Raw genomic sequence first — 19,925 nt, 5'->3', positions numbered from 1 at the left:
GGGGTGGGGAGGATTTTGAGCTCGGCTAAATGTTTTGACATTGTTTATGGGAACCAGCCCGGGTTTCCTGGTTTCCTTTCCAAATTGAAGCAGATTAGACCCAAAAAACAAAGAAGTCCAAGTGTTTTGAAATGATTAAATGGGTTTGATCAGCCCAAAACAACACACAAAAGTCAGGAGGTTTGGGGGGGGGGGGTTGTTTTTTTCAGTTTGCAAAGTTTTGTTTGAGATTTCGACTTTTCATCCTGATTTGAGTGGGGGGGGGGAGGGAGATTTCAAACTCTCAAGAATATTCGTTGAGGAGAAAATTATGTTCTGCCCAATTCGCCCCACACAACCTGGGTACGTCGATCCCAGCTTCAGCCCCACCGGACATTAATGAGGCCAGGAGGTTGGCTAGATTTGTTTTTAATAGAGAAGTTAGACTGTCCTGGCAATAAGAACATCTGTCATTAGCCTTCCTTTATAAAAAGTATGATGTTATTCTACAGACATGGATTCTAGTCCTAGTTCTGCTGGCTGGGACAAATCATTTCACTGTTCCGTGACTCAGTTTCCCCATCTGGACAATGGCGCTACTGATCCCAGCCTCCTTTGTAAAAGATGTTGAGAGCTACAGATGAAAAGAACTAGGTTATTATTATTATTCCAGCAATGGTCTAGAAGAGTACAGCGTCCTATCCTGTCACCTGTTTCCCTCAACAGTATCCTGCGGCCATGAGTTCCACTGATTAACTTTACAATGAGTATAAAAAAAGATGTCATTCGTCTGCTATTGTGATTCACAAATATGAGCCTATCTGACTCAGTAACATCCTCTGGCTTCGCATCCCATAGCACATCTTCATTAATCAACCAGGTTAACTATACAATGAATGAATCCTATTTTTTAAAACATGGGACCACTCTACCAGCATCACTAGGAGGTGCACGATTCAATCTACCACCTTGCAGAAGCCGATGGGTTATATTTGCCCCCATGGTGACCTGTCTTCCCCCCGCTTAAATCAATGAGCCTGCAATTCTGCAGCACAGGTGACGGAGAAAAACGACCCGGCGTTATAAAACGAGTGTTATTGAAGTAGGCACACAGTACACAGCTTACATAACGTTCACCCACAGCCCGCACGAGCCAGTCAGCAGGACAAAGGAGCAAAAGAGGCAAACAGACCCAAGTGGTTTTCAGAGGGAGCCAGCCAAGACGTTGAGTCATGTTTGAAAAGGGCCGGGTATACATCGGCATTTTGGCTGTATCGCAGGGGTCACGCAACAGCTTAACGAAGCACAGGTGTGTAATGACATGATTCCTTATATAATTGTCTCTTTGCAATAGCGGAGCTAATTATTCATATCCTACGCATGAAGCATATGTTTTGTTATGGGCGGCAGTGTTGCCTAGTGGATAAAGCATTGACGTGGGATTCAAGAGACCTGGGTTTTAACCCCAGTTCTGCCCCTGGCTTCCCGGGTGACCATGGGCAGTCGCTTCTCTCCCCCACTTCTTTGCCTCAGTTTCCCCATTTGTTGATTATTATTGGATATTTATAGCGTGTGAACACCGACAAGCCAACCCAGTTGGACTCCACTGCGCTTAAAAACACTAGACCCTAGGAAAAGAGGTGGAGTTGAGGTCAGACTCAGTTAGCTACGCCCCACCTGCCACTCAATTTTTTTCCAGTCGTGCTAAACTCAAAGGGTTCAAACAGCATGACGCTGGTACCATCAAACCAAACAAACAAATTGCAAGATTGGCTTAACAGAAATTATGAGCTTTGTGTATAGAATAGATTTTGGATTCTGGTTTTGCAGGTCACATTTTCTCTGCCACCGTGAAGACTAGAAACATGCTTAAAAAAACCCAAACCAAAACAAAAGCTGAGCTCACAGAATCCCATGACTCAGGCGACTGGTGATTTAAGACAGCACACGCCTCCCTGTGAAACCCCCGAGGATTGCCGACACTGAGCGGCTGTGAACCAGAGTCAGTGGAGTCACGCTGGTTCACACCCGCCAGGGATCTGGCCCCGGGTCCCTTAACCTCTGAAGTCTACGTTTTTCAGAGTAACTGACAAAGCGCCAGCGCCCGAGACACTTTAAAGAGACTTTTTGGAAAGTGCGGCACGTCCACCCTATGAAAATCCGGGCCCTTTAAGGGGTCTCGAGTTGGCCCTTAAATGAACACGTGATTTTCTCTGCCAGGCGTCTGCTCTGCGTTGGCCCCAGCTCTCTCAGTGGGAGCTGAAAACGCCCATCATCCCAAAAACAGTCTTTCACCAACCTAAGCGCTCCTGAGATGCGTTCACAGCAGGAGGGAAGGTGTTACAGACACAGCCCCTTTCGTCAGCTTACCCGTGGGTTGGCTGGCAGGGTGGGAGGTATTTAAACCTTCTCCCACAGGGGCCTGGTGAGTTAAAATAAACAGCCTGGCTTTGCGGTAGCTAAATTGAGCCAAATTCTGCCCTTTTGAGAGCAAGCAGAGCAAGAGAAATGTTCATTTTCACCACCTTCCTTCTGGCTGTCGCGTCTCGTGGTGAAAGACACCGGATCGGTTTGCTTCCCTCCTGGGCCATGCGCTACGCAGCCTGAGAAAGCCCCCTAGAATTTCAGATCTAGCCAGAAACCCCCACCAAATGAGCTCTAAGAGATGCACTCGGATTCTGCCTTCGCTCCAGACACTGGTCGTTACCCTGAATGCTCCTTCGTTTCCGGTAAAGCTGTACGCAGATTCGCCCCCATGCAGCAAGAGGAGTTTTTTGTAGTTATTACAAAGGCTAAACCTTGTGGATGGACGAATTGGAAAACTTGGACTTTTCAGGTGCCCTGAAAGAAATTCCCGGGACATCCTGTGGCAAACGGGGATTGTCCCAGGACAACTGGGATTCATAGATTTTAAGGCCAATAATGACTATTACGATCAGTTCCTTTGACCTTTACGGAGCTCACTAACTTGTGTCTAATGAAATGATCCGCTCAGAGAATGGGCCAAAAATAATTGCTGGAGCAGATCTTCCAGAAAAACATCCCATCTTGATGTAAAAGTTGTCAATGGTGGAGAATCCACCACTTCCCCAGGGAGTTTGTGCCCTAAATTTCTGCCTTATTTCGAATTGGAATTTGTCTAACTTTAACTTCCAGGAATTGGTTGTGCCTTTCTCCTCTAGCTTAACGGGCCCATTAGGCCTGGTGAATGTATTTATAAGCTGCGGGCGAGACCCCGATGAACTAAACAGACCGAGATACGAAGCCTCTCCCAGCAAGGTGATTTTCCAACCCTCTGATTGTTGTTGCGGCTTTTATCTGCGCTCAAAATGCAAAACTGGCAGCAGCTTTCCCGGCTCTGCCCCACCCGTGCCCGGTGGATAGTCACGTTAATAACAGCAACCCAGCCGGCCCCGAGCGCTCAACAGATCAGGACTCAAAGAAACTCACGGGATTGGCTGGGATCTGGGTTCGTTTTATTTACTTCTGGTTTCTTTACTCGAGTCAAGTTTCTAAACTGTTCTCTGTCACCCCCAGAGCTGGACAATTTTTATTTGTATTTGATTGTAATGAAGACTTGAACTAAGCTCACGAATCTGGAGCTGGGGATTTTAAAAAGAGAGGAGACGGCCAGGCGGCACCGTAAAATCTCCGGAGCCGGAGACCCTGCCAGTGACGAGGCCTGCGGACTCGTCTCCGGCGTGCAAAGGCTGCAGGGCACGAGGCCGTGAAAGGGGCAGTGGAGGCGGGATGGGGCGGCGGCTCGCTCAGCGAGGGACGGCCCGGAACTCGTAGGGGCGCGGCATGTTCCCCAGGCCACTCATCAGGGGCGAGATGTCGATGTCCTCCGGGCGGACGAGGGGCGTGAGGGTGAAGCGCTGCAGGACGGTGGTGAACAAGAGGAAGAGCTCCATGCGGGCCAAGCCCTCGCCCAGGCACACCCGCTTCCCTGGGGGAAAGGAACACAGGGACGGGACGGGCGTGGGGGTCAGAGGCGTTTCAGGATCCATCGCGCCCCACGTCTCGGTTACCCTCTCCCTGCACTTGGGGCTCAGGCGCCTTTAAGACCCTTTCATGTTCCCTGTATTCTGGGGACCGGCCCCCAGGGTCAGTTACAGCAGCCTTGGGGTTGCTCTACCTCATGCACCATCCCCTTTATGGGCCCTGTGGGGGCAGAGAATTGTCACAGCGCAGTGCGCTCCGGCCACGACCCCAGTCCGCCCCTACGGGTCCCAGGGGGCACAGAATAGCCCCAGCGCCATGGGCAGTGGGATCATAGGCTGGGGGAGGCTGTGCCTCTCCAAACAGCCTGGCATGGCCCCACCCTCGCTCTGCCCCCAGGAGGCCCCCTCCGGCCATTCCGGTGCTCTGCCGTGGCTCAGTGGCCGGGCCTGGGGCCGGGCCTGGCCAGCCTACCACTGGGGAGGGCCCTAGACTCTCAGGGGGTCATTTCTGCCCCACAGCGACACAGAGGGGCCTGATCCCTCCTCGCCGTGACCCCCAGGCCGTGGAGACAGGCTGAGTTACTCCATCTGAGGTCGGGGCCGGTCCAGGCAGTCGCATCCGTTGAGGCCGGTGCTGGAGTAGACGCGTTAGGGGAGACTCAACCTGTCCCCCTCCCGCTCCGCGGCCCCGGCCCGGGCAGGCCACACGTACCTGCGGAGAAGGCCATGAAGGCGTCATGCTTCCGGAAGCCTCCGCTCGGGTCCAGGAAATGGGCCGGGTCGAATGTGGCCGGGTCTTTGAACTGGGCGGGGTCGTTGTGGACAGAGAACAGCAGCGGGAGCACGTTGGTGCCNGAGGGGGGCAGGGCAGCCTGACATCTCGGCTGGTCACGCAGGCAGCAGGGACACGCTCGGTCTGGAGCTGGTGACCTCTGAGACCTGGCTGGCGAGTTCTACACCTGCCCTTTTAAAATACTGACAGTGGCTTGGATCCCGATCTCAGCTCCCCCCGCCCCGCGGCTCACCCTGGATCTCCGGGTACTTCATGAGGAGCAGGAAGCCGTAGCGCAGGGTGGTGCTGACGGTCTCCGTGCCCGCAAAGAACAGATTGTGCGTGGTCATCACCAGGGTCTCCGTGTGGAAGTAGCTCAGCGGGTCCTGGTTTTCCTGCAGGGGAATTGCCAGAATATCTCCCACCGTCTCCCCCTAGAGGCGGGTCTGGGTCTACTGCTGCTGCCGGGCGAGGGGGCTAATCCTTTAGCTCAAGGAGCCGAGCCGGACGCTGTTAGCCCCACATCTCCCCGGTTCAAAGCCCACGGCTGGTGACAGCCTCTCTGAACAGCCAGGGGCCCAGTAATGCTGGACTTTCAGGACCTGTGCTATATTCAGCAGAGGCAGCATGCACTTCTCGTTAGCATGGGGGCCGGGGGAAAGGACTGGGGTCTAGTGGTTAGAGCACAGAGCTGGCCTTCGGGACTCGTGGTTCTATCTCCAGCCCTGGAGGGGAGTGGGGTCGAGTGGTGGAGGGGGACAGAGTCAGGACTCCTGGGTTCTATTCCTGACCTGCTGAGTGACCTTGAGCAAGTCACTTCCCCATCTCTCCCATGCCGCAGTTTCCCCCACTCTAAACTGTCCTGCCTCCCAGGGTGGTGCGTCACGCGAACTAAGCCGTGAATGTTTGCAAAGAGCTCCCGGGCACGCCTCAAACTGCGATTCCCTGGCAATGCTGCCCGCATCAAGGGCAGGGCCGTGAGAACGTGATTCACCGGAGCTTGGGTTACAGCTCGGCATCCCACAACAGATTAAGAGGCCCCGAAGGTTATCTCCAAGCAGCAACAAAGGCAGAAACCAGTATGGCTGGTGATGGAGCAGGGAGGGTCTCCAGAAAGACTCCCCTCCCTACAAATGCGGGGAGCGATTCGGGGCTAGTCACGGACCACTGGTCTGCGTGGCACGCGGCTCTGTGGGGCTGGGCCATGAACCCGTCTGTTCTAACATCAACCCCAAACAAAGCTAATCCGCTCCTGTGGGCCCAGTGCCAGCCAAGGTCAGCGGCAGGGGCTAGGTTTTGGGCGAGAGTCTTGGGGCTTTTTAAAGCCACTTTAAAGGGGAAGGAATTGGTCATGTGGGCTGGAGCCGGGAAGGCTGAGTCGGGACAGGATGCACCCGGCCCGTAGCAAAAAGGTTTAAGCCAACCCCAAACAATACCTGTATTACAGGAGCACCAAGAAACCCCAGCCATGGGCTTGCCCCGCACTGCGCCAGGTGCTGCTCATTGTTATAGCTATTAAGTGCATTATGGTAGCACCACCCCAGCCCCAGGTCAGGCGCTGTACGGACACAAGACCACAAAACCCTGTGGCACCCAGAATCTCCTCCTCCAACCAAAATCAGGGGCCCTCCTTGTGCCAGGTGTTGCCAAGACAAGGGACAGTCCATGACCCAAAGAGCTCACAGTGTCCAGGCAAAGGAAGGCCCATTATCCCCTTTTCACAGATGGGGAAACTGAGGCATCACCCAGTAGCCAAGCCAGGAACAGAACCCAGGTCTCCAGCCACTAGGACACAAGGTCTTTCTTATTGAAGCAGACACAGTTTTAAAGGATCAGAGGGGTAGCCGTGTTAGTCTGGATCTGTAAAAAGCGGCAAAGAGTCCTGTGGCACCTTCTAGACTAACAGACGTATTGGAGCATAAGCTTTCGTGGGTGAATATCCACTTCGTCAGATGCATGTCCGTTTTAAAGGAGTCAGTGGGCCCACCACCCCTCCCCGCCCTGCCCCACCCTGCCCCGCGCCCACCCCACGCCCACAGCCCTTTCACCTGCTCCATCTTGAGGAGGAAGCAGTCGATGAAGTCACGGGGGCAGTTGGGGTCAAAGGATTCCTGGTGCATCTTCACCCGCTCCAGCACAAATTGCCGCAGTTGCTCGAAGTTCTCGAAGATCCTGTTGTGAGGCCCCGGCAGGCAGGACATGGGGCCGGGGAAGATGTTGTACATCTGGGGAAAGGGACACGAATCACCCACGGCAGCACGTGAGCTCGGTGCATCTGTTACCGTAACGCACGGGCCAGCAGTGCACGTGCATTACCATCGGGAGCTCTATGTGCATTACTGTGGTGAGCTCTGCACGTGCAATACCATAACGAACAGGGCAGCAGAGCACGTGCATTACTGTGGTGAGCTCTGCACGTGCAATACCATAACGAACAGAGCAGCAGAGCACGTGCATTACTGTGGTGAGCTGAGCTCTGTGCACATTACCATAATGCACGGAGTAGCAGTGTGCATGCATTACCATGGTGAACTCTGTGTGTGCAATACCATCGTGAACGGAGCAGCAGTGCACATGCATTACCGTAATGAACAGGGCAGCAGTGCGCATGCACTACCGTAGTGAACTCCATACGTGCATTACCGTAATGAACAGGGAGGCAGTGCAGCGTATGCACNGATAGAGAATAAGACGGAGAATATCTTATTGCCCTTCTATAAATCCATAAATCTCGAATACTGTGTACAGGTGTGGTCTCCTCATCTCAAAAAAGATATACTGGCACTGGAAAAGGTTCAGAGAAGGGCAACAAAAATGATTAGGGGTTTAGAATGGGTCCCATATGAGGAGAGATTAAAGAGGCTAGGAGTTTTCAGCCTGGAAAAGAGGAGACTAAGGGGGGATATGTTAGAGGTCTATAAAAACATGAGTAATGTGGAGAAAGTGGATAAGGAAAAGTTATTTACTTGTTCCCATAATATAAGAACTAGGGGCCACCAAATGAAATTAATGGGCAGCAGGTTTAAAACAAATCAAAGGAAGTTCTTCTTCACACGGCGCACAGTCAACCTGTGGAACTCCTTGCCTGAGGAGGTTGTGAACGCTAAGACTATAACATGGTTTAAAAGAGAACTGGATAAATTCATGGAGGTTAAGTCCATTAATGGCTATTAGCCAGGATGGGTAAGGAACAGTGTCCCTAGCCTCTGTTTGTCAGAGGGTGGAGATGGATGGCAGGAGAGAGATCACTTGATCATTACCTGTTAGGTTCACTCCCTCTGGGGCACCTGGCATTGGCCACTGTCGGTAGACGGGATACTGGGCTGGATGGACCTTTGGTCTGACCCGGTATGGCCGTTTGTCACGGAGTATCGGGGAACTCAGGGCCCTGCACCCCCGGCTTCCTGCGATTCACCATGACTCTCAGCCAGCCAGTAAAGCAGAAGGTTTATTTGGATGACAGGAATACAGTCCAAGACAGGTCTTGCAGGCACAGACAACGGGGCCCCCCCCTCAGTTAGGTCCAGCTTGGGGTCCCAGGGCATCCCAGCCCACCCCCCTTTGGGGGGTCAGAGCCATCTCTGCCTCCCAGCCATCTCTCCAGCCCGCTTCCAACACTCTGCCTTCAGCGACCCTTCCCACAGCCTTTGTTCAGTTTCCCGGGCCAAGGTGTCACCTGGCCTCTAACCCCTTCCTGGGTTCTCATGTTACACGCTCAGGCATTCGCCTTTGGGCAGACTCCCATCCCCCAATGCAGACTATCCCAGCCACACTCCCCTGTCAGCATTCACAGACCACAGTAAGAACAGTCCCAGTTCGTCACATCTCCCCCCTTCGAGACCGAACTGAGCAGGGTCACTTTAGCCAGTGACCCGGGGAAGTTCGAACCTACCCCCGTTCCCATGGATGCCCCCGCATCCCTCCCATTCCTTGGTGAGAATTACACCAGGCCCCTCCAGTTTCACGCCCCCCCTTAGGTCGGGGGTGCTTGATGGCACTCGCCGTTCGCATGTGGGGAGGTTTATGCGGCCTGTGCCCTTTTCCCACCCCCATACCTCTGGGGTTCCAACTGGGCTGGGGTCTTCTCCCAGCGCTCCAGTCTGGAGGTCTGTGCTTCGGGCTCTCTTGGTTTAGAGCCGCCCTTTTAACCTTGGCCACCCTCCGGAAAGGATCCTTTATGCTGGGCAAGGGTCCTAAAGCTGTTTTCCCCTTGTCCCAGGCCTTCCTCCCCCTCTGACAGGGGTCACAGGATCCGCAGTACTGTTGGACAGTAACAAAGACCCCAGGCCAGTAAAAGCTCCGTAGCAGCCTCTGCTGGGTACGCCAGGTTCCCTGGTGCCCTGAGAGAGGAATGTCATGGGCCCGGCACAGCAGCTGGCGGCGATACTTCTGGGGTACCACCAGCTGCCTCCTGATCCCCCCTGACTCCATTTTCCCTGGGGGAGCCCATTCTCGGTACAGGAACCCCTTCTCCCACAGGAACCTTTTCCGGCCACCTCGTCCCATGGTCTGTACCGCATTGAGGTCGGCCAGGTCCCTTATCTTCCGCAAGGAGGGATCTCTCTGCAACTCGGCCTGGAACTCAGCAGCTGGGACAGGGATGGCCACCTGTTCTTTCTCGCCCGCTGGGTCTGAAGCTGCAGCCTCCCTGAGCCGTGTCCCTGGGCGTTCCCTCCCCACCAGGTTAGGGTCCTGCGCCTCAGGCAAGGCACCCCCCCCCCAAGGCCAGGGCGCAGTGCCCCTCGCCGGCTCTGACTGCGGGTCACAACCAGTGCCCTTTGGGGGTTGCTTGGCCAGTTCTCCAGGTCCCCCCCCATCAATACCTCAGTGGGCAAATACGGGTGTACCCCCACATCCTTGGGGCCCTCCTTGGCCCCCCACTTCAGGTGTACCCTTGCCACGGGCACTTTGACTGGTGTTCCACCCACCCCCGTCAGGGTCAGGTAGGTGTTGGGCACCACCTGATCTGGGGCCACCACCTCGGGCTGGGCCAGCGTCACCTCTGCGCCCGTATCCCAGTATCCACTGACCTTCCTCCCATCCACCTCCAGGGGAACAAGGTACTCTCTCCGGAGGGACAGCCCCGCGCCCACCATATAAACCAAAAACCCTGAGTCTGGAGCATCCAGCCCCCTAGAGGAGCTGGCCTGGAGCTCTCCTCCCTCCTTAGCAGGTGGTACTCTGCCAGCCCCCCTTCCCTGGGAATGCTGCCTCTCGCCGGGCTGGGTCTCTACCCAGTCAACTCTCTGTGGGTTCGGTCTGCTCAGCCTGTCCCTGAGCCTGGGGCACTGGGCCCGTATGTGGCCTTTTTGGCCACAGTGGTAGCAGCCCATGTCCCATGGGTCCCCTTGAGTGGGTCGGATGGTCCTGATGCCGGATGTTCCCCTCTGATGGGTTTTTTCTGTATTTTCCCACGGGGAGGTCCCATGGTGACTCTCTCTCTGCGTTGTGGTGGGACTGTTCCTTTGGGACTCCTCCCTTTTATCTCCTGACCGGCTCTTTACAAACTCATCGGCCAGCCGGCCTGCATGTCGCGGGTTCTCTGGCTTTCTGTCCACCAACCACAGCCTCAGGTCGGATGGGCACCGCTCATACAGTTGCTCCAGTACCAGCAGTTTGACCAGGTCCTCCTTCGTCTGGGCCCCACCAGCCCACTTGCTGGCGTATCCTTCCATGCGGACAGCTAGTTGCAGATATGAGATCTCAGGGGTTTTATCCTGACTCCGGAACCTTTCCCGGTACATCTCAGGAGTCAGCCCAAACTCTCGTAGCAGGGCCTTTTTGAATAGTTCGTAGTCCCCTTTCTCTGCCTCTTCCAGTTGGCGGTACAATGCCACGGCTTTGGGGTCCAGTAAGGGGGTAAGGACCCGGAGTCTGTCCGCGGGATCAACCCGGTGCAGCTCGCAGGCCGTCTCAAAGGCCTCCAGGAAGTCATCCATGTCCTCCCCCTCCTTGCGTGGGGCCAGGATGCACTTATCAAAGCTCCGTGCAGTCCTGGGTCCCCCCTCACTCACCACAGCCGGGGGTTCGCTGCCCTTCAATCTCGCCAGCTCCAGTTCATGCTGACGCTGTCTCTCATTCTCCTGTCTCTGTCTCTCATTCTCCTCCCGTTCATGCTGTCTCTGTCTCTCTTCACGCTGATGCTGTCTCTCTTTCTCCTCCCGTTCATGCTGACGCTGTCTCTCTTCATGCTGTCTCTGTTGTTCACGATCCTCCAGCTCTCTCAGTTTTAGCTCTTTCTCCCATTCCAGCCAATTCCGCTCCACGGATGCCGAACGTCGCCGGGAGGATCCTCTGCTGGCCGGCGAGCTTCGCCGGGGGGATCCCCTGCTGGCCGGGGGGTCACGGCGCCCTCGGTATTTGCTGGGCTCCTCCCCACCCTTCCCCTAGGCATAGGGCGGAGGGGTCTCGGGAAGCCCTCAGCAGCCGGCTGACCACTCCCAGCTGGGACAGACACTGGTGCCTGCGCTGCATTTGCCAGGCTGCTTCCCTGAGACACAGGGATCATTCGCGCGATCTTCCGCCTCCAGCCGGGCAATGAGCTGTTCTTTGGTGAGCCTCCCAATGCGCAGCTGCCTCTGCTTGCACAGCTCCACCAGGTCGCTCTTAAGCCGCTTGGCATACATCTTCCTGCTGGCCACTCCCCGGCCTGTGTGCTCACAGCTCCCCACAGTTCCCAGGGAGATCCCTAGTGTGCCAGCCCTTCTCGAGGTCACCACCTCTCTGCCAGGGTCGAGCTGCAGACTCCTCCGCCCCTGGGACCACTCGCTGCGATCCCCCCGGGGGACCCTGTTACTGCAAAAGTCCTTCTCGCTGGTCACACACTCCCAGGGGTAATAACCGTCTCTCTCTCACTCTTCAGCACGCCTGGTCCCCGTCAATCCCCCTTCGTTTTACTGCTCCCCAGTCACTTACTGCAGGAAGCGCCATCCATGGGGTGCAGTAGATCCCGCCGCTGCCACCAGTTGTCACGGAGTATTGGGGGACTCAGGGCCCTGCACCCCCGGCCTCCTGCGATTCACCATGACTCTCAGCCAGCCAGTAAAGCAGAAGGTTTATTTGGATGACAGGAATACAGTCCAAGACAGGTCTTGCAGGCACAGACAACAGGGCCCCGCCCCTCAGTTAGGTCCATCTGGGGGTCCCAGGCATCCCAGCCCCCCTTGGGAGGTCAGAGCCATCTCTGCCTCCCAGCCATCTCACCACCCAGCTTCCAACACTCTGCCTTCAGCGACCCCTCCCACAGCCTTTGTTCAGTTTCCCGGGCCAAGGTGTCACCTGGCCTCCAACCCCTTCCTGGGTTCTCATGTTACACGCTCAGGTATTCGCCTTCGGGCAGACTCCCATCCAGCAATGCAGACTATCCCAGCCACACTCCCCTGTCAGCATTCACACACCACAGTAAGAACAGTCCCAGTTCGTCACACCGTTCTTATGTTCTTATGTTATGTTCTTATTCACCAGAGCTTGGGTTACAGCTCGGCATCCCACAACAGATTAAGAGGCCCCAGAGATAATCTCCAAGCAGCAACAAAGGGAGAAATCAGTACGGCTGGTGATGGAGCAGGGAGGATCTCCAGAAAGACTCCCCTCCCTACAACTGCGGGGAGCGATTCGGGGTTGGTCAAGGGCCACTGGCCTGCATGGCACACGGCTCTGTGGGGCTGGGCCATGAGCCCGTCTATTCTAACATCAACCCCTAACAAAGCCAATCCGCTCCTGTGGGCCTAGTGCCAGCCGAGGTCAGAGGCAGGGGCTAGGTTTTGGGCAAGAGTCTTGGGGCATTTTTAAGCCACTTTAAAGGGGAAGGAATTGGTCATGCGGGCCCTGCCCTGCCCCCACAACCCTTTCACCTGCTCCATCTTGAGGAGGAAGCAGTCGATGAAGTCACGGGGGAACTTGGGGTCAAAGGATTCCTGGTGCATCTTCACCCGCTCCAGCACAAAGAGCTGCACCTGCTCGAAGTTCTCGACGATCCTGTTGTGAGGCCCCGGCAGGCAGGACATGAGGCCGGGGAAGATGTTGTACATCTGGGGAAAGGGACACAAATCACCCACGGTAGCGCGTGAGCTCAGTGCACCTGTTACCATAACGCACGGGCCAGCAGTGCTCGTGCATTACCGTCGTGAGCTCTATGTGTGCAAAAACGTAGTGAACAGAGTAGCAGTGCATGTGTATTACCATAGTGAACTCTGTGAATGTATTACCATGGTGAACTCTGGGCGTGCAACACCATAGTGAACGCTATACATGCATTACCGTAATGAACAGGGAGGCAGTGAAGCATATGCACGTTACCCTAATGACCAATGCAGTGCGGGCGTGTCGCTCACTTCATTACCGCGTGTGCAGGCCAGGCCATCATAACAAATTGTGCCCACGCCCGGCACGTTACTGTGATGCGCCGTGCAGGGTGCGAGCTTCTTACCCACACGAACTGTGCATGGGAGTGCATCTGTTGAAATAACCACCCGTGCGCACACGCTCCGGGGGGGCCGTGCATCGCTCCTCCTGTCGGACGGAGGCGTTGGTCGAGTGAAGAGACGGCTGGGCGGGGAACCAGGGGATGGTGACCACTTGCTCTCCATGTCCGCTCAGGGGGACACTTGGGAGGGGGACACGTGGGGGACCCCACCCACAGATGCAAGGAGGCCCCCCCAGACACAGTCCCCCCCCAGCAGCACCTACCTGCCCCCACGGGGAGCTGTACAGATGGGCGTTCTGGTTGATGAGGCCGACCAAGGTGAGGAAGCTCCCATCCTGGTAGTCGAAGCGGTCGCCGAAGACGATGGAGCAGATGACGTTGGCGACGGCCTGGCTGATGAGGAAGGTGGGGTCGAAGGGCGCGGCTGGCGAGGGGAGGGAACCGGCTGTGAGCGGCGGGAACAGGTCCAAGCGGGGGGGCCCCGAGCTAAGCAGGGTCTGGCTCCGTCATTGCTGGACTGGGAAACTGGGGGGGCTTAGGAGAAGGGGGAGGGGTTCCCCTTGGTGTCAGTGCAGCCCTAGGGGGTGCCCTCTTCTCTCAGTGCTGACCCCTGTGCCCCAGCCTAGCACTAGTGGGCGCTGTGGGGCAGGGAGCGGGGCGGGAGCTCAGCAGGGGGCGCTCTCCCCTGGCAGGCAGGGCTGGCCCCAGGACGGCGCTAGGGGGCGCTGTGGGGCAGGGAGCAGCGTGGGGGGCTCAGCAGGGGGCACTCTCCCCTGCTAGGCGGCGCTGGCCCCAGGCTGGCGCTGGGGGACGCTGGGGGGCAGGGGCAGGCAGCGCTCTACCCTGGCAGGCAGGGCTGGTCCAGGATGGCGCTAGGGGGCGCTGTGGGGCAGGGAGCGGGGCGGGGGCTCAGGCGGGGGGCGCTCTCCCCTGCTAGGTGGGGCTGGCCCCAGGGTGGCGGTGGGGGGCGCTGTGGGGCAGGGGCAGGCAGCGCTTTACCCTGGCAGGCAGGGCTGGTCCCAGGACGGCGCTAGGGGGCGCTGTGGGGAAGGGAGCGGGGGGCTCAGCAGGGGGCACTGTGGGGCGGGGAGCAGGGCAGGGGCAGCAGGGGACACTGTGTGGCTGGGGCAGCAGGGGGTGCTCTCCCCTGGCAGTTGGTGCTGGCCCCAGGGCGACGCTAGGGGGCGCTGTGGGGCAGGGAGCAGGGCGGGAGCAGCAGGGGTTGCTGTGGGGCAGGGGCAGGCAGCGCTCTCCCCTGGCAGTTGGCGCTGGCCCCAGGGCTGGGCTAGGGGGCGCTGTGGGGCGGGGAGCAGGGCAAGGGCAGCAGGGGACGCTGTGCGGCTGGGGCAGCAGGGGGCGCTCTCCCCTGGCAGTTGGTGCTGGCCCCAGGGCGGCGCTAGGGGGCGCTGTGGGGCGGGGAGCAGGGGGCTCAGCAGGGGGCGCTGTGGGGCAGGGGCAGCAGGGGGAAGCTGCGTCCCGGGCGGGGGCTGCAGCCTGGCCGCGCGTGGCCCCCGGGCGACCCACATTGCGTGTGGGCGAGTTCCTGCCCCAGGCACTGCGCCTCCTGCTGGATCCGCTCCTCCAGGCTCCGCTTGCCCATGCCGAAGTTCCGCAGCGTCTGCAGGGCGAATCTCCGCAGGACTTTCCACTTCTCCCCGTTGCTCAGGGCGATGCCTGGGGCGGGGGGCACGGAGGAGTGACGGGAGGGCACCAGAGAGCCCGGCTCCCCCCACCGACGCCAGCCCCACGCTTGGAACGACTGACGGTAACCGACCCCCAAGGGACCTGCCCCCCCCCACTGCCCTCTCAGAGCCAGGAACAGAACCCAGGAGTCCTGGCTCCCACTCCCCTGCTCTAACCACTAGACCCCACTCCCCCTTAAATTGGTCTGTCTCACACACACACACACACACACACCAGGACTGAGGGAAACTAGGAATCCAGGTCACCCGGAGATGGCCTGTGACACTGACTCTTGATCTAAAGCGCTCTGTGGGGGGGGATGAATTATCCCCATTTTATAGGTGGGCAAACTGAGGCCCAGTGAGATGCAGCGACTTGCCCACAGTCACACAGGAGGTCGGTGGCAGAGCTGGAAATTGAATCCAGATCCCACCGGAGCAGCTTACAATCTAAACAGACAAAGGGTGGGAGGGGAAACTGAGGCAGAGCACGGGGCAATGACTAGCCAGGGTGGGGAGAGGGGTCACCCAGCAGGTTATTGGAGAATCTGGGTGTCTTGGCTCCCAGTCCAGTGCCTAAGCCGCATGGCCAGCCAGCCCCCTCTGGGGGTCCTGCCCCACTTCCCCATGTCTGCAGGAGGGTTGAGCGGCTGAAAGCTGGGAAGGGGCTGGGGGAGAGGATTCCTTACCGTTTCCTTGGGTTAAGCGGAACAACACGGGCAGATCCCCGCGCCCGCTGAACGCCTCGGCCTGGTCCACCAGGGCCTCCTTCACCGCCTGGTAGCCGCACAGCACCACCATCCGCTGGGGGCCCAGGTGGAGGGTGTAGACGGGCCCATAGCGCTCGCTTAGCTGCAAACATAGAGCGACCCAAGGGTCAGAATATGGAGCCCCGAGCCAAACATAATCATACCACCTCGCTCCAGCCACTAGTCCCCACTCCCCTCCCAGTGCCAGGGAGAGAACCCAGGAGTCCAGACTGCACGTGACCTAGTGGCCGTTAACACTCCAGCTGCATGGGGGGTTTCCAGCAAACCGGGTTTTACTGGGAAATGCCGACCTGTGAAACGGTTCGGACGAAATCCGCCCGGTTTCCTAGCAGACAGCGAGGGGGGCTGAGCTCCCGGGCTCCCCAGCTCCAGGGCAGGACTGCCCCCAGACTGCCCGAGCTCGGCAACCTACAGACCCCGCTGCCCCACTAGCCGAGCAGCGCAGGAAACCACTGGCCCAAGAGCCTGGCGGCCCTGGGGTCCCCGGCCTGGCACAGTCCACCTGGCGGAGGAGCTGCTGGCCCTGGCACATGGCTGGCCTCAGTTTCTCTGCTGCTGTTCAGTGGGGTCAGGCTGAAACCGACAAGAATCACGTCCATTTCATGAGCTGCCTGTGATGGTGTCACCCATAAGGCTTTATGGAATATGCTGATGAATGTCTCTATGGCATAACTAGAATGTGTTTTATGCTACATATGTCATGTAACATCTCTCCGTAAAGGTCATGATCTACTGAATCTATTCATCCTATTTCTATGTATGTATCGTTTTTGTATTCGAAGTTATGACCCCCTCAGTTAAGTCCAGCTTGGGGTCCCAGGGCATCCCAGCCCACCCCCCTTTGGGGGGGGGGGGGGGTCAGAGCCATCTCTGCCTCCCAGCCATCTCTCCAGCTCGCTTCCAGCACACTGCCTTCAGCGACCCCTCCCACAGCTTTTGTTCAGTTTCCCGGGCTAAGGAGTCACCTGGCCTTCAACCCCTTCCTGGGTTCTCATGTTACACACTCAGGTATGCGCCTTCGGGCAGACTCCCATCCCGCAATGCAGACTATCCCAGCACACTCCCCTGTCAGCATTCACAAACCACAGTGAGAACAGTCCCAGTTCGTCACAGCTACATATGTCATGTAACACGTCTCCGTGAAGGTCATGATCTACTGAATCTATTCATCCTATTTCTATGTATGTATCGTTTTTGTATTCGAAGTTATGAATATTGGCTGCATACTCGTTTGATTCTGTAGTGAAGCAGTTGGTCAGCTCCCTGAGAAAAAAGAACAGGAGACTAACGAATTCATTTGAGCATAAGCTTTTGTTGGCTAAACCCACTTCATCAGATGCATAGACTGGAACATACAGTAAGGAGATCTATATACACACAGAACATGAAAAGGTGGGAGTTGCTCAACCCACTCTCATTAATTAAGATGAGCTATTAGCAGCAGGAGAAAAAAACTTGTGTAGTGATAATCAAGATGGCCGATTTCAGACAGTTGACAAGAGGTGTGAGGATACTTAACATGGGGAAATGGATTCAATGTGTGTAATGACTCAGCCACTCCCAGTCTCTATTTAAGCCTAAGTTAATTGGATCTAGTTTGCATATTAATTCAAGCTCAGCAGTTTCTCCTTGGAGTCTGTTTTTGAAGCTTTTCTGTTACAAAATTGCCACCTTTAGGTCTGTTATTGAGTGGCCAGGGAGGTTGAAGTGTTTTCCTCCAGGTTTTTGAATGTTACGATTCCTGGTGTCAGATTTGTGTCCGTTTATTCTTTTGCGCAGAGACTGTCCGGTTTGGCCAATGTCCATGGCAGAGGGCCAGCAATGTCTGTGATCCACACTGCCCATCCCAGGTGTCTAAGGCAAGAAGTGACCATCTAGTTGTCCCCCTGCCCAGAGCGAGTCCTAGCACAGAGCTTTCAGCAAACCAGCCCGTCTCGATTGAAAATGGGCAGCTAAAAAAACAAACCAAATCAAAACCCTGTTTCCAAAACAAACGTTTTTGGGAATTTCCCTTTCACCAAAAAAACCATTTTTTTTAAATTAAAATTTGGAACAAAACCAAAATATCTAAACTTCCCACCAACCAGAAATTCCAAGTTTCGGCCAGTTCTAGTTAGCATGGGGGATGGGGGGAGACTGGGCATCAGGACTCCTGGGTTCCATTCTGGGCTCCTCCACCAAGCTCCCTGCATGACCTGGGGTAGGTCACTGCTGCACCCGTGCCTCAGTTTCCCCATCTGTAAAAGTGCTTTGAGCTGCTTTGACCCCAGGGGGTGGCCGGTTGCTACCCTGGGATGTTTTATAAACTCGAGTGGTTCCAACATGGCACTGAGACGAGTCACTAGCCGGGCGGCCCCCACATTCCCCTGTGTACCAAGCTATTAATGGTTAGGACTTTGCATAGATTCATTTGCCCCCTGTGTGCCCAGCCGGGGTTTAAGGCTGGGCCAACCTGCCCCTCAAAGCCGGCCGTGTCCGCGTGGGCATGAACAGGGCATCAGCAGGGAGCTGCGCCCGATGCGGCCTCGCTGAATCTGTCGCTGTAGTGCGGCCTCTGCCCGGGGTAGCTGGATACTCGACATTCTTCATTAGAGACGCCCTGCACTACACTAGCTGCAGGGAGGGGCTGGATGCCAGGACTCCTGGGTTCTATCCCTGGCTGTGGGAGGGGAGTGGGTGAGTTTGAACAATGAGGACTGGGCGCCAGGACGCCTGGGTTCTTCTATCCCTGTCACTGATTCCTTGTGTGACCTGAGGGGAAGCTGCAGCACCCAAGACAAGGGGGCCCGATCTGGACTGGGGTCTCCAGGGGCTACTGGCAGCCACATACCAAGGGAGCCGGGAGGGAGTGGGGGGATTGAGTGCCCAGTACTAGTGCTGGTGTTTGCACGGGGGGGAGTGAGTGCCCAGTACTAGTGCTGGTGTTTGCACAGGGGGGGCTGAGTGCCCAGTACTAGTGCTGGTGTTTGCACAGGGGGCGTGAGTGCCCAGTATGAGTGCTGGTGTTTGCACGGGGGGGGGATTGAGTGCCCAGTACTAGTGCTGGTGTTTGCACAGGTGGGATTGAGTGCCCAGTACTACTGCTCGTGTTTGCACACGGGGCGGGTACAAGTGTTGGTGTTTGCAAACGGGGTTGAGTGCCCAGTTCTAGTGCTGGTGTTTGCACGGGGGCGGGGGTGAGTGCCCAGTACTAGTGCTGGTGTTTGCACTAGTACATAAGTCAGCGAGGCGGCCCAGCGCGTGAACATTGCGGGATAAGCCCCTGGCTACATTAAACCTGAGGCTTCACTAGCTGCGCTGTCCCCCCTTGTCCTAGCAGGGCCAGAGACCTGCTCCCCCCTTAGCGACAACAACAGGGAGCCAGAAATTCCCCCGCCCGCCCCAGGGATTCCCAGCCTGTTCCCGCGCCAGCCCCCAAACACCCCCTACCATGAGAAGGGATTTGGCCATGTCCTTGGTATCGAGCTGCAGCAGGTTCCCCAGCAGGGGCAGCGGGCGGGGGCCCGGGGGCAAACACCCCCTCTTCCGCTGGCCCTTCCCACGGAGGTGGACGACCAGGCAGGAGAGGCCGAGGAGCAGCAGAAGCAGCGTGGCCGCGGTGATCTCCATGTCGCTCGCTCGGGCGCGGGGGAACAAGGTGCTCCTGGTTGCACTGGCACCGAATGACTTTTCGGGTGCCCTGACGACTGACTCTTCAGCAGGGAAAGGGGCGGGATTCGGAGCCGACTGACTCGCCTGCCGGGCGGGCAGGGCCCAGGGCTCCGTGCCAGCTGCTGTCAAGCTGAGCGGGCGTCCCTTGCCCAGGTGCGCTCTGGCAAGGAGGCTGAACACGATGGAACGGGGATTTCGCAGCCCACTCTGAAGCCAGGCGTCGAGCGGGGGCGGCTTGGCATGGCGTGTACCCGCTTGGAAGGTCTTTGGCACATACGCCCCCAGCTCTAAGAGCCAGAGGTAGAACCCAGGAGTCCCGGCTCCCCGGGCTAACCGCTTGACCACCCTCCCTCCCAGAGGCAGTCTGGGGGGAGTCCTAGCTCCCAACCCTCCCCCAACCCCGCTCTAGCCACTAGACCCCACCACGTTACTGCTAGAGGCTGTATCCTGCCCTGAATGCAGCGCCTGCCAGGGACTCGCCAGCTGAGCAGTGCCCGGGCTCCACCCTGCCGGGGGAAGGGGGGGAATGGAGGAGGCGGGGGGCAGCTGCCATGAGGTGACGTTTATTTCAGTTCGGGGGAGTCGCTCTCCGCCCCCCGCAGTGTCTGTCTCTCTCGTGGGGTGAAATGAGCAGGAAGCTGTGGGTCTGCCCCCCACAATCCACCCTGAGGGGTCAGTCCCTCCCCCCGTCCTTGGCAGAGT

The 19,925-nt window shown here is 57.2% G+C and overlaps 1 protein-coding gene across 1 annotated transcript; it reads right to left on the bottom strand.

Annotated features, from left to right (window-relative positions):
- Positions 1-394: 394 nt before the first annotated feature.
- On the bottom strand, positions 395-19,724 carry LOC117888581 (cytochrome P450 2F5-like). The gene is made up of 8 exons (XM_034792116.1): positions 19,002-19,724; positions 15,492-15,654; positions 14,645-14,794; positions 13,384-13,544; positions 6,744-6,920; positions 4,949-5,090; positions 4,636-4,866; positions 395-3,928 (listed from the first exon to the last, which is right to left on the bottom strand). Exons 1-8 carry the CDS (start codon positions 19,179-19,181, stop codon positions 3,747-3,749), a joined length of 1,386 nt encoding a protein of 461 aa, XP_034648007.1. The 5' UTR covers positions 19,182-19,724; the 3' UTR covers positions 395-3,746.
- Positions 19,725-19,925: the final 201 nt, after the last annotated feature.

The sequence above is a fragment of the Trachemys scripta genome, chromosome 16, assembly GCF_013100865.1.
Source record: "Trachemys scripta elegans isolate TJP31775 chromosome 16, CAS_Tse_1.0, whole genome shotgun sequence".
Taxonomy (NCBI): Eukaryota; Metazoa; Chordata; order Testudines; family Emydidae; genus Trachemys; species Trachemys scripta.
Note: the sequence above shows the minus strand (reverse complement) of the source record. Positions and strands in the feature narration are given on the sequence as shown.